The following is a 13,004-nucleotide window of genomic DNA, read 5'->3' as shown; positions in this document are numbered from 1 at the left end:
TAGAATAAGACTCTAAAATAATCCATGCACAAGAAGACTAAAAGGGGGCATTTCCCTCTCCCTTTTGCTTTTGCTCTTTTGTGTTATACAGTGATACTGATTATAACTGATAAATATACTGAAGCCTTTCACCAATTTACCATGCTCTAGATCCATTATTTCTGTTTGGAGTGAGTGGTGGAATTACTGCATAGACTGTTTTTGTATCCTGCTTTAGATTTCACCCAATTGCTCTTTTGTCAATGACAACCTTGTCAGCTTTGCATGAAGAAATGAAAAGTGCTGTAAATCTTGTATTGTGTCCCTTAAAAGGGTATTAAATACAACTGTACATATTCTGTAATATGTAGCAGTTAAAACAAATAGCTGGCAGGGCTTGTCACCCAGTGGTATATACATGTTCTGTATAGGCAGTCATAAGTTGTCTCATACAGAAAAGTGAGATGCAGAGATGCAGTGACAAAGGCCAGAGCGGGTGCTGGCTTTGAGTGGCAACAAATTTGGTTTCTCTGATCCTTCTGAGACTTCTTCGGCCATAAAGACCAAATGTCTCCTGCTGCATATGTGTCTTAAGATTCTTGATAATGCTTTATTGTGCTTATATTCACTGTGGGCCTTGCCATTTTGCTATTTGCTTGATTTATCTGTTACATTTTATAAATGATGTTAACTGTTTTGGGACTTTGGTAGAAAAATGGGGTATAAATCTGCATATTTTTTCTGCGTATCTGAGTCAATTTAAAACTGTCAAGAAAGATCTACAGTGGTGCCTTGCAAGACGAAATTAATCCGTCTTCGTCTTGCGGCTTTTTCGTCTTGCGAAGCACGGCTATTAGCGGCTTAGCGGCTATTAGCGGCTTTAGGAAAAAGGAAACAAACTCGCAAGACATTTCGTCTTGCGAAGCAAGCCCATAGGGAAATTCGTCTTGCGGAACGACTCAAAAAACGCAAAACCCTTTCGTCTAGCGAGGCATTCGTCTTGTGGGGCACCACTGTATAATGGTTTGTATGAGTTGTTCTGAAATATGTTCTGTGTATCTGTAGTAGTACTGTGATAAATGTACTACTACTTTGATAAATGTACTACTAGTTGGATCATCACCTAAAAGATTTAGGTGATGGTCCAACTAAGATTTACTCAGAGTAGACCTATTGATTCTCCTTGCCTTTTAATTGGTCTCTTAGTATTAGTATATCATTCAATACCCATTACAGATAGGTAGCCATGTTGGTCTGCCATAGTCAAAATAATTTTTTTTTTCTTCCAGTAGCACCTTAAAGACCAACTAAGTTAGTTCTTGGTATGAGCTTTCGTGTGCATGCACACTTCTGGTATCTGAAGAAGTGTGCATGCACACGAAAGCTCATACCAATAACTAACTTAGTTGGTCTTTAAGGTGCTACTGGAAGAAATTTTTTTTTATTCAGTACCCATAACATTGTCAAAAGGATCATACTCCATAAATCAGAAGTTATGTTTAGACAATTCCTGCTTTTTCAGTTACAGACAGCAACTGCAAGCAGTCAACCTTTCTTGGACTTAAAAGAAACCCTCTTCTGAGAGTTATCTTGCACAGAGTCCAACAGTGTTGCTTCTGTTTAAGCAAACAGCATGGGTGTTTATCTCTTCCTCTTAGAGTTCTGACACTCAAAACTGCTCATATAATAAAAAGCGTATCTGACATATTACTGGATCCATGTCTTCTTCACAGCGAATATTTTGCCCGCAATATCACTTTGTCCCTCCCTTATAGGGACCCACCCAATTCTTCTGATTGCAAATTGCTTTAACTGATTTTAATATTTTATACTATTACAGTACTCCATTTGTTTTAAAATTCATGTTCTACTCTTTTCTTTCTAAACTGTGTCATGTCATGCCATTATAACATTATCATTATAACAGAGTTTGGATCAGTCTGCTTTTATAAAGTCCTTCACTCTCCTGGGCAGATACTTTCATGTCTTAAGGCAGCTGAGACAAACAATCAAATATTCATCTAAGCATTCTAGTAATCATGTAGGAAGTTTTGAGCTATTTTGGAAGATAAGTTTTTATTGTGGAATTATAGATTCATGAAGGCTTTGTTTGGTAGTTAGATTCCATTATTAAAATAGAGAGGGCTTTCCCTTTGTTGGGAAAGGCGCTAAATGTGATATTGCTTATTATTATACTTTGAAGGTGCTGGCTGGCTATGAATTAATGTTTATCTTTCAGCTTGGTTTATATCATTCTCTCAAAGTTTTCTTCTCATCCTGAATACTGTGTAATCTTAAATTACTATGACATTTCATAGAAGAAATAATTTTGAAGATCTAGGAGTGGAAACTTTGGGTTGTGCAGTAGAGATTACCAGAGCTCTTACATAGGAGAAGCACGGTATTTTTGTCTTTTTAAAAAAATTAGTTGTGTGGCTTAAAATTAGTTGCAAATAAACTCATGCTGATAACTGGCATGTAAAAAATAAATGAGAACTATTTAGCATCACTGTTGGTGACCTGTTTGGCCTTGTGACTAACAATATTTACAGTTTAATTATACAGTAGGACATTTGGAGCTTCCTGTAATTTAGCACTAAAAAAATGCAGATCACGTACTTGTCAGAATTATGTAACAGTTCAGCAATGAATGATTATATTCCAAAGTTCACTTTCTTTTGAGAACATTCTGTAGGCCTGAAAATGTATATAGAATGAAATATTGCTCATCGTCAAACCAGTATTTAGAACTGCAATGGGGAAGTTAAATTGTATAGCAGCTTGTTTAGTTCAGCAAATGTTTCCAGCGACTGCAACTGAAAACGAAGAAGGGGCTGAAGTAGATAAGTCCATCTTCTGGCAAGCAGAAGATCTCTTCTAATACTAGTTCCATGTGCAGCACTAGAAAAATGTGTAGGTCATAGTGTTTGGGGGTTTTAGTTGGAGAGAGAAGGCAGGTGAGAAGCACATGATAATGGTTTATAAAATTTGTGACGACAGTGGATAGAGATTATTTTAATAAAGTTGAAAGATTTGAGATTCAGAACAGTCAATAGGAAGTACTTCATAGGTAAAGGTACCCCTGACCATTAGGTCCAGTCACGGATGACTCGGGGGTTGCCCGCTCATCTTGCTCTATAGGCCGAAGGTGCCTGCATTTATCCACAGACAGCTTCAAGGTCATGTGGCCAGCATGACTAAGCCGCTTCTGGCGAACCAGAGCAGCACACAGAAACAGCGTTTACCTTCCCGCTGGAGCAGTACAGTGGTGCCTCGCAAGACGAAATTAATTCGTTCCGCGAGTTTTGTCGTCTTGCGATTTTTTTTGTCTTGCGGAGCACGGTGTCAGGAAAGTTTTGGAAAAGCTTCAAAAATCACCAAAGTCTTTAAAAACCTCAAAAAAGGCTACCACACCGCGTTCCATGAGTTGCTCCTCGAAGTCAAGTCGCAACTGTATTAACGGTGTTAAGAAAAAGGAAACAAACTTGCAAGACGTTTCCGTCTTGCGAAGCAAGCCCATAGCGAAAATCTTGCGAAGCAGCTCAAAAAAACAAAAAAACCTTTCGTCTAGCGAGTTTTTTGTCTTGCGAGGCATTCGTCTTGCGAGGTACCACTGCACCTATTTATCTACTTGCACTTTGACGTGCTTTCAAATTGCTAGTGGGCAGGAGCTGGGACCGAGGAACGGGAGCTCACCCTGTCACAGGGATTCGAACTGCCAACTTTCTGATCGGCAAGCCCTAGGCTCTGTGGTTTAGAGCACAGTGCCACCCGCTTCATACTTGCGCATAATTAAACTATGGAGTTGGCTTTTGCAAGATGTGGTGATGACCATCAACTTAGATGGCTTTAAAAGGGTATTAGACAAATTTATGGAGGATAAGGCTATCAGTGATTATGGCACACATCCAGGATTAGAGATAGCATGTCCCTAGTTGCTGGGGAATATAATGCTATTGCCATCGTGTTCTGCTTTGTGGGTGTGTCAAATGCATCCTGCAAAACAGGATGCTTTACTTACTAGATAGGGTCACTCATAGCACAAGCAAATAGGCAGTGGTGAACGCTGCAAGCAGATGGGCTTCCTGAGGACATATTACCTAAGAGTCCCAAAATTGAGAGCCAATGTTGACTATGAAGCCTCTGATTGCTTATATGGAGTTTAAAAAAAATGAGAAGTGAGAGATCTTAATAACAGATCTTCTACAAACTGCATTTAATTTGACCCTCATTGTATTCTTTGAGGTGTAGAATCATGAACTGAATAATGTAAGCACTAGTTAAAGATAGAAATGTATGTGGAATTCAAAATTGTAGTGGATTAGTCTTTGCATGTCTTTCAGATCTTCAGTAACTTTCAAAGTGAAATGTACATCTTTTTGAAATAGAGGTTGCAGATTTCCAAACCTTGGATATTAGGTTGTAGAATTTCTGTAGTGCTTTGGCATATACAGTGGTGCCTCGCAAGACGAAATTAATTCGTTCCGCGAGTTTTGCCGTCTAGCGAATTTTTCGTCTTGTGAAGCACGGTTTTAACGGTTTTAAAAAGTCACGAAAAGTTTTCGTCTTGCGAAGCAAGCCCATAGGGGAATTCGTCTTGCGAGGCAAATCGCGAACGAAAAAACCTTTCGTCTAGCGAGTTTTTTGTCTTGCAAGGCATTCGTCTTGCGAGGTACCACTGCAAATGCTTTCATTAACATCAGTAACTGGTGATCTCTATTTTTGCTTTTGACTGTACATTAAATGCTTCATCCAGTCCAAAACAGTAGACCTTTATCATACCTTTGTATGATATACCTTTATCGCACCTTGAGAATAAAATACTTTGCACATTGCTTCTTTATCAAAAATCCAGGTAGAGACTATGCTAATTCCAATTTATGCAGATGGAGATCTGAACTTAGATAGTGATCTTGTGCAATATTAGTGAGCAGTGACCTCAGATGTTTCAAATCTGAAACTCTGTCCCTCATACTGGGTCACTTGCACAATCCTTGAAAATACAAAGTCCATATATTAATAATCTCTTTCCTCTTGATAATGAAAAAATGTTGAATAAAAACCCCTTCATATCCTATTTTCCTGATGGAGAAAATTATTTACTTTTCTGATACCTGACAGTTTATGCAAACACACATGGACTATGCCCCGAGCAACTGCGTTTCTGAACCCTGGTACCTTTGGCGGAGACGAGTGGGGATGGCATATGAGTTAAGAGTGTTCCACCCTGAATTGTAAGAAGTAGCTCTTATAAATGATGAAAGAACTGCTGTGAGCTCAAATTCCAATTCTTTGAACAGCCTTTCCCTTCCTTTTGTTAGCTTTTAAAAAGGGCATTGGGTAAGGAGAAAATGTTGAGCTGGTTGTAAGTACTGCTGTCTTCTTGGAGGAACTAGATTAACAAATAGAAGAGAGTGCTAAAGGTCTTTTTTAGATTATTTGATTTTCACTCCTCTTCCTTCCTTTCTCCTGTCCCCTTCCACCTTTTCTGTAGATGAGCACAGTTGTGACTTGGGTATACTGTATTATAGACTGGCCCTAAAATTCCCCCTCCCATGCTTCTGACACAGCTTTGTTACTGGTAACTGCTTCCTCTCTTTGTCTGTTTCTAGAATGTTTAAAGAAGAGTCTGGATGTAGCAACAGCTCACTGGGGGATTCTGACTTTCCCATTGTGGTGCTTCCTAGTAGCGTTGGCTATGACATTAGGTAATGAATTGGTCATATGGAGAATAATAGAGAAAGAGCTCTTGTGAAGCCTCAAAGGCTCTAATCTTTTTCAAAGATCTTGGGTGCTTTGGCACCTGAAACCTTTCACAAAGGTTCTCCCCTTTGAGGACTCACAAGAGCCCTTTCTCACTTACCCTCCTCAATGTAAAATGCATTACTATTGGAAAGCATCACAATGGGGGAATACAGAAACCCCCAGAGTGAATGAGATGTCACTATGCCCAGCCACCTCTCCTTTTAAACATCCTAGGAGCAGACTAAAGAGGAATCTGTCAAAGGTAACTTAAGCTACATTAGAGACAACTAAACTGGTGATAATTAATGCTCATGGACATTAGCCTATTCCAAATTGGTGCCCTCCTGATGTTTAGAACAGCTCAAATCAGTTTCAAGTTAGAGGGCACCAGGTAGAAATTGCTTCCCAATTTCTACCGAGCAGTCAGACTTGAAGCTACAGCTCCTGGATTCCTGCTGTCTAATTACTAGAATGCTTCCTTGTTAAAGACTCAATGTTCACCCAGCTCTCATGTCTGGGAGTCTGCTCTCCTAAGAGCATAAAAGCCTTGGTGGAGCAGACCAAAAGCTCATCTGGTTCAGCATTCTGTTCCCATAGTGGCCAACCAGATGGCTATGGAAAACCCACAATTAGCACTCTCCTTACTTGTGCTCACCCGCAACCTCTAATATTGAAGGTAGCACATAGCCATCATGGCTAGTGGCTGTTGAGAAGCTTGTCCTTCCCAGTCCTAAATAATGCACACTTGTGAATTCACCACTGTTAACTTGTCTTGGAGAGGCAGCACCCATTCTGAGCTTAATGTCCTTATTAGCACTTGGCCTTCTTTGCCAGTTTAGTTAGTAAACATAAGGAATGAAAGGCATGCATTTGATACTTGTGGACTTCTCTGCTTTGTCAGGTAAGTAGACTCCAATTTATTTTTAGTACTGTATCAGTGCCCATTGGAAGTACTCTCAATACATTTGATAACAGGCTCTGCCATTTATATCTTTGAAGGATATAGAACATATTCCAGCCATATTCCTTCCTGCCTTTTCCCTGGGTGCGGCAAGGGTGTATGCTCTACTTCTGCAAACATTCCCTTTAAATGTCAAGAGCTTGATTGGAGTTTGAGTTATTACTAACTTCCTTTGCTTTAGGCTGGTTTAGTTTCTTCTAGAGTATTTAATTGCTAGCACAGGGTGTTGCATTTGATCTTATCTCATCAGTCCCACCCTCCAATCTTTCCTTCATAGGGATATTCTACAAAGCATTATAATATCTATATGTTTCTGCTTTTATACTCTTCTGCGGCAGGCTTCCTCAGACTCGGCCCTCCAGATGTTTTGAGACTACGATTCCCATCACCCCTGATCACTGGTCCTGCTAGCTAGGGATCATGGGAGTTGTAGGCCAAAAACATCTGGAGGGCCGAGTTTGAGGAAGCCTGTTCTACAGTATTGCCTCAGTTCCTGTGATTACGCACACCAAAGGTTTTATCCATTGTAACAGCCATCACTTCAACCATCTTTCATCCAGCAGATATTTTGCACAGTTTTGCATTAGCATTGACTTAACTTCAATATAGACTTTCTTTGAGTTTTCTTCAGGTAAAACGTTGCTGCTGTCAGATATGTGTTGGGGCAGCTGATATTGAACAATACAAGTTTTGCTAATGTTAGAGAAATTCAGGTTGAACAACTTTTTATAGTTTATAGGTACAAAAGTTTTTATTGTCAGCTTAATTTTGACTCAGGCAGATGTACAACCTTGTTCTCCTATGTAGCATAAATATTATACAGGACTATATCTCGTGGCACCAGTATTGCTGATTATGCCAGCTTTTATCGGCTTTTTGTTGTATAAAATGGGAATCTACTACTGTTACATAGATTATATGTATATATAAATCTATGTATAGATTATATATTCTGCTATGCTGTTGTCTTTGCAATATGGTTTTGCCAAAACATGGAAGCAAATCATATTCACAGATTCATATGGTGGGCTACTGCACATGATTAGCTCTCTTCAACTTCAGGTGGCCCCTGGGTAGCTGGCTTGCATGAAGTGGACCTATGACAGCTATCCTCTTGTGTTCTAGATGGGTTGTGCTCTGAGCCTGTTGTGACTTTTGCTGTGTTATTATTGCCAGTAAAATAACATTCAGTTTGTCTCTTATTTTATAGGTTAACCTTGATTTGAACAACATATTTGCTTAGATGATTCCCGAGCTTCCTGCATTTAAGAATAAGTGGCACACAGCACAAGGTGAGTTTTATGTGATTGAATGCATTATTTGAGAGTTGTCAAGGACTACTCTCAACATCCTGCAAATTATTGCTAAACAGAGTGCTGCTATTTTGGTATGTAATCTAGCAATGCTTTTTCTGCTGGTCTCAGTTGTGGCCGAGTCGATCGTGCCAAAATTGTTGTTGAGGTTTTATTATATGGAGGAAGCTTAGGTTGCCCGGGAGCATATGTATCGGCTCCTAACAAGTCCAGATCAGCTAACCAGTTAGTTAAGCTTTCAATAGAGGTGTAGCAAAACCTCTTACTTGAGATAAGGCATCTCCAGCCCCATTTCTTGCACTCTTGCCATATGAAGAACCAGGTAGTCCATATAAGACAAATTAATTTCATCTTGCTTTGCAATTACTTCTGCCTCCCTTGATTCACAATAGTCAAGCATAGATTTGTGGACTAAACCTGACAAAGGAATTCCAAACAATTTATCTAAAGCACTACGGGTCTGTGTTTTTGTGGCAACTGTATTAAAACTGTTAAAACTGCAGAGTCCTTCGTCGCAGTGAGCTTTTAAAAAGCATTCCTTACCAGTTGAATGCTAAATGCTACACTCCCAGTGCCTGTCCTCCAATTAAAATATATTGCTTTTAAGCCCACGTAAAAGTAAAAGCAGATATGCTCCTTGCCTGTATAATGCAATTAACATTAGTGGTTGAGCCAACTGACTTTAAAACTATTCAAAATAACAAATTAAAACAGACCACAGAGCTCAAGGACAAGCAGCCTTACTCATTGCCATGTTCACGTGGACTTTTGTAGCTTGTTAGTTCTGGGGAAACTCTTAAAAGCTTCAATGAGAGAAACTGCAGTAACAAATTGAGCTTAGTAATAACAGATGGTTGTGTTTTTCACTAATATTATATTCATTTTACAAGCCCACCATTCATCATAATGATCCCAGGGTGGGATACAACATAAAAAGCAACATAAAACAGAGTGGGCTATTGCAGTGATGTTAACCATTACCATAACATGTCATCAGATTGTTGGATAAAAATTACAATGCAATTTTTACTAGTCCAGCAAGCCATGTAATTGGCCACATAACCTCAGCACTTACATAAGCCTTAGATCTAGAGGGTAGCCCCCACTTATGGTCCCATCAGTGGACATGGCCTTTTTGCTGGCGATATAGGATAGGTACATCTCTGTGGCTGCAGCCTCAAAGCAGAACTCCTTCATGGTAGGGTTGTGATTGTCCCTTACATCATAATTATTACATTGTTCCTGAGGACCCCACTTGTTTATCCAGGAAAGGAGAATGGGGCCAATGAATTCCTTTTCTGTTGTACTTGTGAGTTCTGTGTCTTAAATTGTATTATTGATATTATTTTGTGTTGTGTTTGTGTTTTTTTAATTGCTTTACTGATATTCTGTATTGCATTTTTAAGGTTGTAATGTTTGTATTCTTTGCTTATCTGTACTCTTCCTTGGGCTCTTAAGGTAGGTAGAATGGGATAGAAATTCAAGGTTATCCAACCATGTTTATGTGGCAAGTTTGTCAAGGAATGGCTGTAGCTGGCAAACCAGCTGGTGCTGACAATAGACACTCCTTGCCATTGACAGCTGCACAAGTCATCTCCTGCATGGATGCATTTGCTCCTACTCCTCCATGATTCAGCATCTTTGTGTAACTTCTCTTGCGATTCTTGTATCTTGTTTCAGTTAGCTGATTTTGTTTTTAGAATAGGCACCAGAATTGTTCCTTTGTATCATTTGCTTGGATAGGAGCTTTATCAATACTGGCAGAGTCATCAAACAACATTTAGACAGCATTTGGGGGGGGGGTTTGGAATAAATATCCTAATTCTAAACACTGTCTACAGAATTCTAGACACTGTCAAAGCAGCTGATTGATAATTCTGTCATGCAGTTGTTCTTTGGAGTGTCTAATCTTTAATTGGTAATATAGAGATAAGAATCAAGATAAGGATTGTCAACCAAGAACAGAAATCTCTGCTTTGTCAAAATGTTCTGGTGTAGAGTCTAGAGATTTATTGTGTATGTACACATAGCTCTTAAGCTAAACTGGATAATCTGTTCTGTGTGAGCCTGCCCTGATCTGGGCTTTTTATGAATGTTTTTTATACATGAAAGCATTTCTAACAACACTGTTACATGGCACCGCTTTGTAAGCATGTCTCAGTTGCTGAAAATAGATTTCTGAGCTTTATTTTTCTTTCATAGATTTCAAGATGAATTCCTTAATGGAAACCCCTGAGCTGCCGGCAGTATTCGATGGGGTGAAGTTGGCTGCTGTTGCTGCTGTTCTTTACATTATTGTCCGCTGCTTGAATCTGAAGAGCCCAACTGCCCCTCCAGATCTCATATACCAAGACACTCCTTTGTCCCGCTTTCTACTCAAGTCATGCTCTCTTCTAACCAAAGAGTGAGTATCCAGTGAATATATGAATGTTTAGGTGTCCAAATGCAAAAATTCATACATAAGAAGAGAATTATTTACAAATGGGAAGAGATCTTTTATTGGGAATAGAATGGAACATTTTTGTGCAAATATTAAGAACATAAAGGCTTATGTGAATGAAACATTTCTATCTTTGGAAACTTGTGTATCGTATAGAGGTGTTGGATTTAAGAGAGCGAGGCTGACTGCATCCTGTTGTTGAGTTCATACTTGGTAACAAGCCTGGGTTTGTTGCCATATAACATGTGGAAAGAACCTATTTTGCTTGATCAAACTCCAAGGCCCATCTAGTCCAGTTTTCCATTTTTTTACAGACAACCACATGTCTCTGGTGATCATAAGCAGGGCAATTGAGGTAATGACTTCCCCCTATTCAGTCTTCAGATCTAGTATGGGGAATGATAGTGCTCCTGTACTTTTTGGAGCTATCAGTCTAGCATCAGGAAGTGTTATTTGCTGAAATGACCAGGTCATTGATATGTCCTTAGTTGAAGTTGTTTTGTAGCAATTTTGTTGAGTTGGACTAATACCCATTTGCAGTGAGATCTTTGGTTTGGAGAAATAGTATTAAAACAATATTACTTACTGTCAAACCTCAAAAACTACCACAATAATTCGTCAAATCTACTTTCGTTGGGGGAGGCAGGAGATTTCATGGCAGTAATGCATTAAGCCATTTATCTGTACCTGCAGATACTGCACAAAGGTGAATGAACAATCCACATTTTAATCTACTGTGACTCCTCCATGATAGGCAAAGAATCTTTGAGGAGTAGATGGAAAGTCTGGTCTATAGGAAAAGCCCATTTTTATTTTAAGGTTTTGAGATCACTATTCAATGTATTAATTTTATTTTTGCTTTGTGTTGATGGATATTTGTCTTTTATTTTTGGTGTGTTAAAGTGAATATATATTATTTTTAAATGAAATTGTGCGCAGCGGGAGGCCCCATTAGTGAAAGTGCGCCTCAGGATAAGAATGGTTTCAGCTTAAGAACAGACCTCTGGAACGAATGAAGTTTGTAACCAGAGGTACAGTGGTGCCCCGCAACATGAATGCCTCGCAAGACGAAAAACTTGCTAGACGAAAGGGTTTTACGGTTTTTGCGTTGCTTCGCTAGACGAATTTCCCTATGGGCTTGCTTTGCAAGACGAAAGAAAACGTCTTGCGAGTTTGTTCGCTTTTTTCTTAAAGCCACTTGAAGAGGCGCAGTTGCGACGGACCGTGCTTCGCAAGACGAAAAACATTGCAAGACGAAAAGACTCGCGGAACGAATTAATTTCGTCTTGCGAGGCACCACTGTACCACTGTAATAGCAGCAATTTCTGCATCTGTATCTGCCACAACTCTGCTTTGATGCAAATGTACAGCAAACCCCTTTTCCATTATAGAGATATGTCCACTGTTACATCTCCTTACTGGTTGAGTTTCATTGAAAGAAGGCAGCAAATACAAAGGAAGAACCTCTCAGAGAAACTTATTATTGAATCCAGTAGTATAGAATTTCATACTTCATGGCTTCCTGTGGATTATCAGAGCTGAATATAATTATACATATATAATTATGTAGCTAAATAAAGTATTGGTTAAATCATTAATGTAAAATTATGTTTGATATGTGTGGGAAGCAATAGCTTTATAGAAAGTTTCCTACCATTATGATACAAAAATCTGAAAGATTTTTATACAGGTAAACTATTGCAAGTCTGTCTTGTTTAAATGTGAATAGAAACTAAATGTTGGATTGGAAAATGAATATGTATTAAAACAGCAGAGCAGTAAAAACAGATTTCAGGAAAAAAAGTGTCAGGTGCCTCTCCATAGGTAGGAGAGCTTTCCAGAAACGAGGCCTTTTCACATACTGCATTGCTACCTGATCTAAACTGTTTTGGGGGTTTTGTTTTTGTTTTTTTGCCATTATAATCTGAGTGGGTTGAAGGAAAACCACCTTCAACCATCTGAATTTGCTGTACTGTGTAGCCAAATACTTGTCATACACCTGTGTAGAAAAGCCCCTCCCCTTCTCTCATTCTGACTTGGTTCTGATGTAAAGCAGAAGTATGATTTTGTTTTAATGTCTAGACCAGAGCTGGTCCACAAACTGGTTGTTTGGGGCTGGCAAGCAGCTCAAAAATAAGGTAGAAAACAAAATGTTAATAAATTTTGTTTAACGTTAATTAAACAAAATTAAATGTCCACAATTAATATAACTAAGTAAGATTTGATAATTACTGGAGAGATTTGAGCAGTTTGTTTTATTTACATCAGGTGGAATGCAAATATTCATATCTGAGGAATGAACAAATTGGTTCTTAATTTACACTAATTTAGAGGAAGCATTGTATATATTTGGGAGAGACATTTATTTTAGTCAGACTACAAACTGTAGGGCGAGCATAGATTCAGATTGTTAAACGGTCTGATTTGAATTTTAAAATCCTATTCAAAATTTTAAAATCTTATTTTTTTAATTTAAACAATTATTTTTATCACTGAGACTTGGTAATGTCTGCATTTGAAGGCTAGTTAATAGTTTAGTGAGCATGTTAGTTTTTTGGGTTTTTTT

General features: G+C 38.6%; 1 protein-coding gene across 3 annotated transcripts in view; it reads left to right on the top strand.

Moving 5' to 3' along the window:
- Positions 1-13,004, top strand: part of ABHD2 (abhydrolase domain containing 2, acylglycerol lipase) — a 36,193-nt gene that overhangs the window by 2,589 nt on the left and 20,600 nt on the right. Inside the window, exons 1-3 of one of the 3 annotated variants that reach the window (XM_082198667.1) lie at positions 5,924-5,986; positions 7,896-7,977; positions 10,201-10,402. In XM_082198667.1, coding sequence (XP_082054793.1) covers positions 7,929-7,977; positions 10,201-10,402 — 251 coding nt within the window. In that variant the 5' untranslated portion in view covers positions 5,924-5,986; positions 7,896-7,928. Of the gene's footprint in view, positions 1-5,923; positions 5,987-7,895; positions 7,978-10,200; positions 10,403-13,004 lie in introns of those variants that run through there. The other 2 variants (XM_082198666.1, XM_082198668.1) reach the window with 2 other exon arrangements.

Source organism: Podarcis vaucheri (assembly GCF_965113315.1).
Source record: "Podarcis vaucheri genome assembly, chromosome: 14".
NCBI classification, from domain to species: domain Eukaryota; kingdom Metazoa; phylum Chordata; class Lepidosauria; order Squamata; family Lacertidae; genus Podarcis; species Podarcis vaucheri.
The sequence above is the reverse complement of the archived record's forward strand: the minus strand, read 5'-3'. Positions and strand labels throughout refer to the sequence as shown.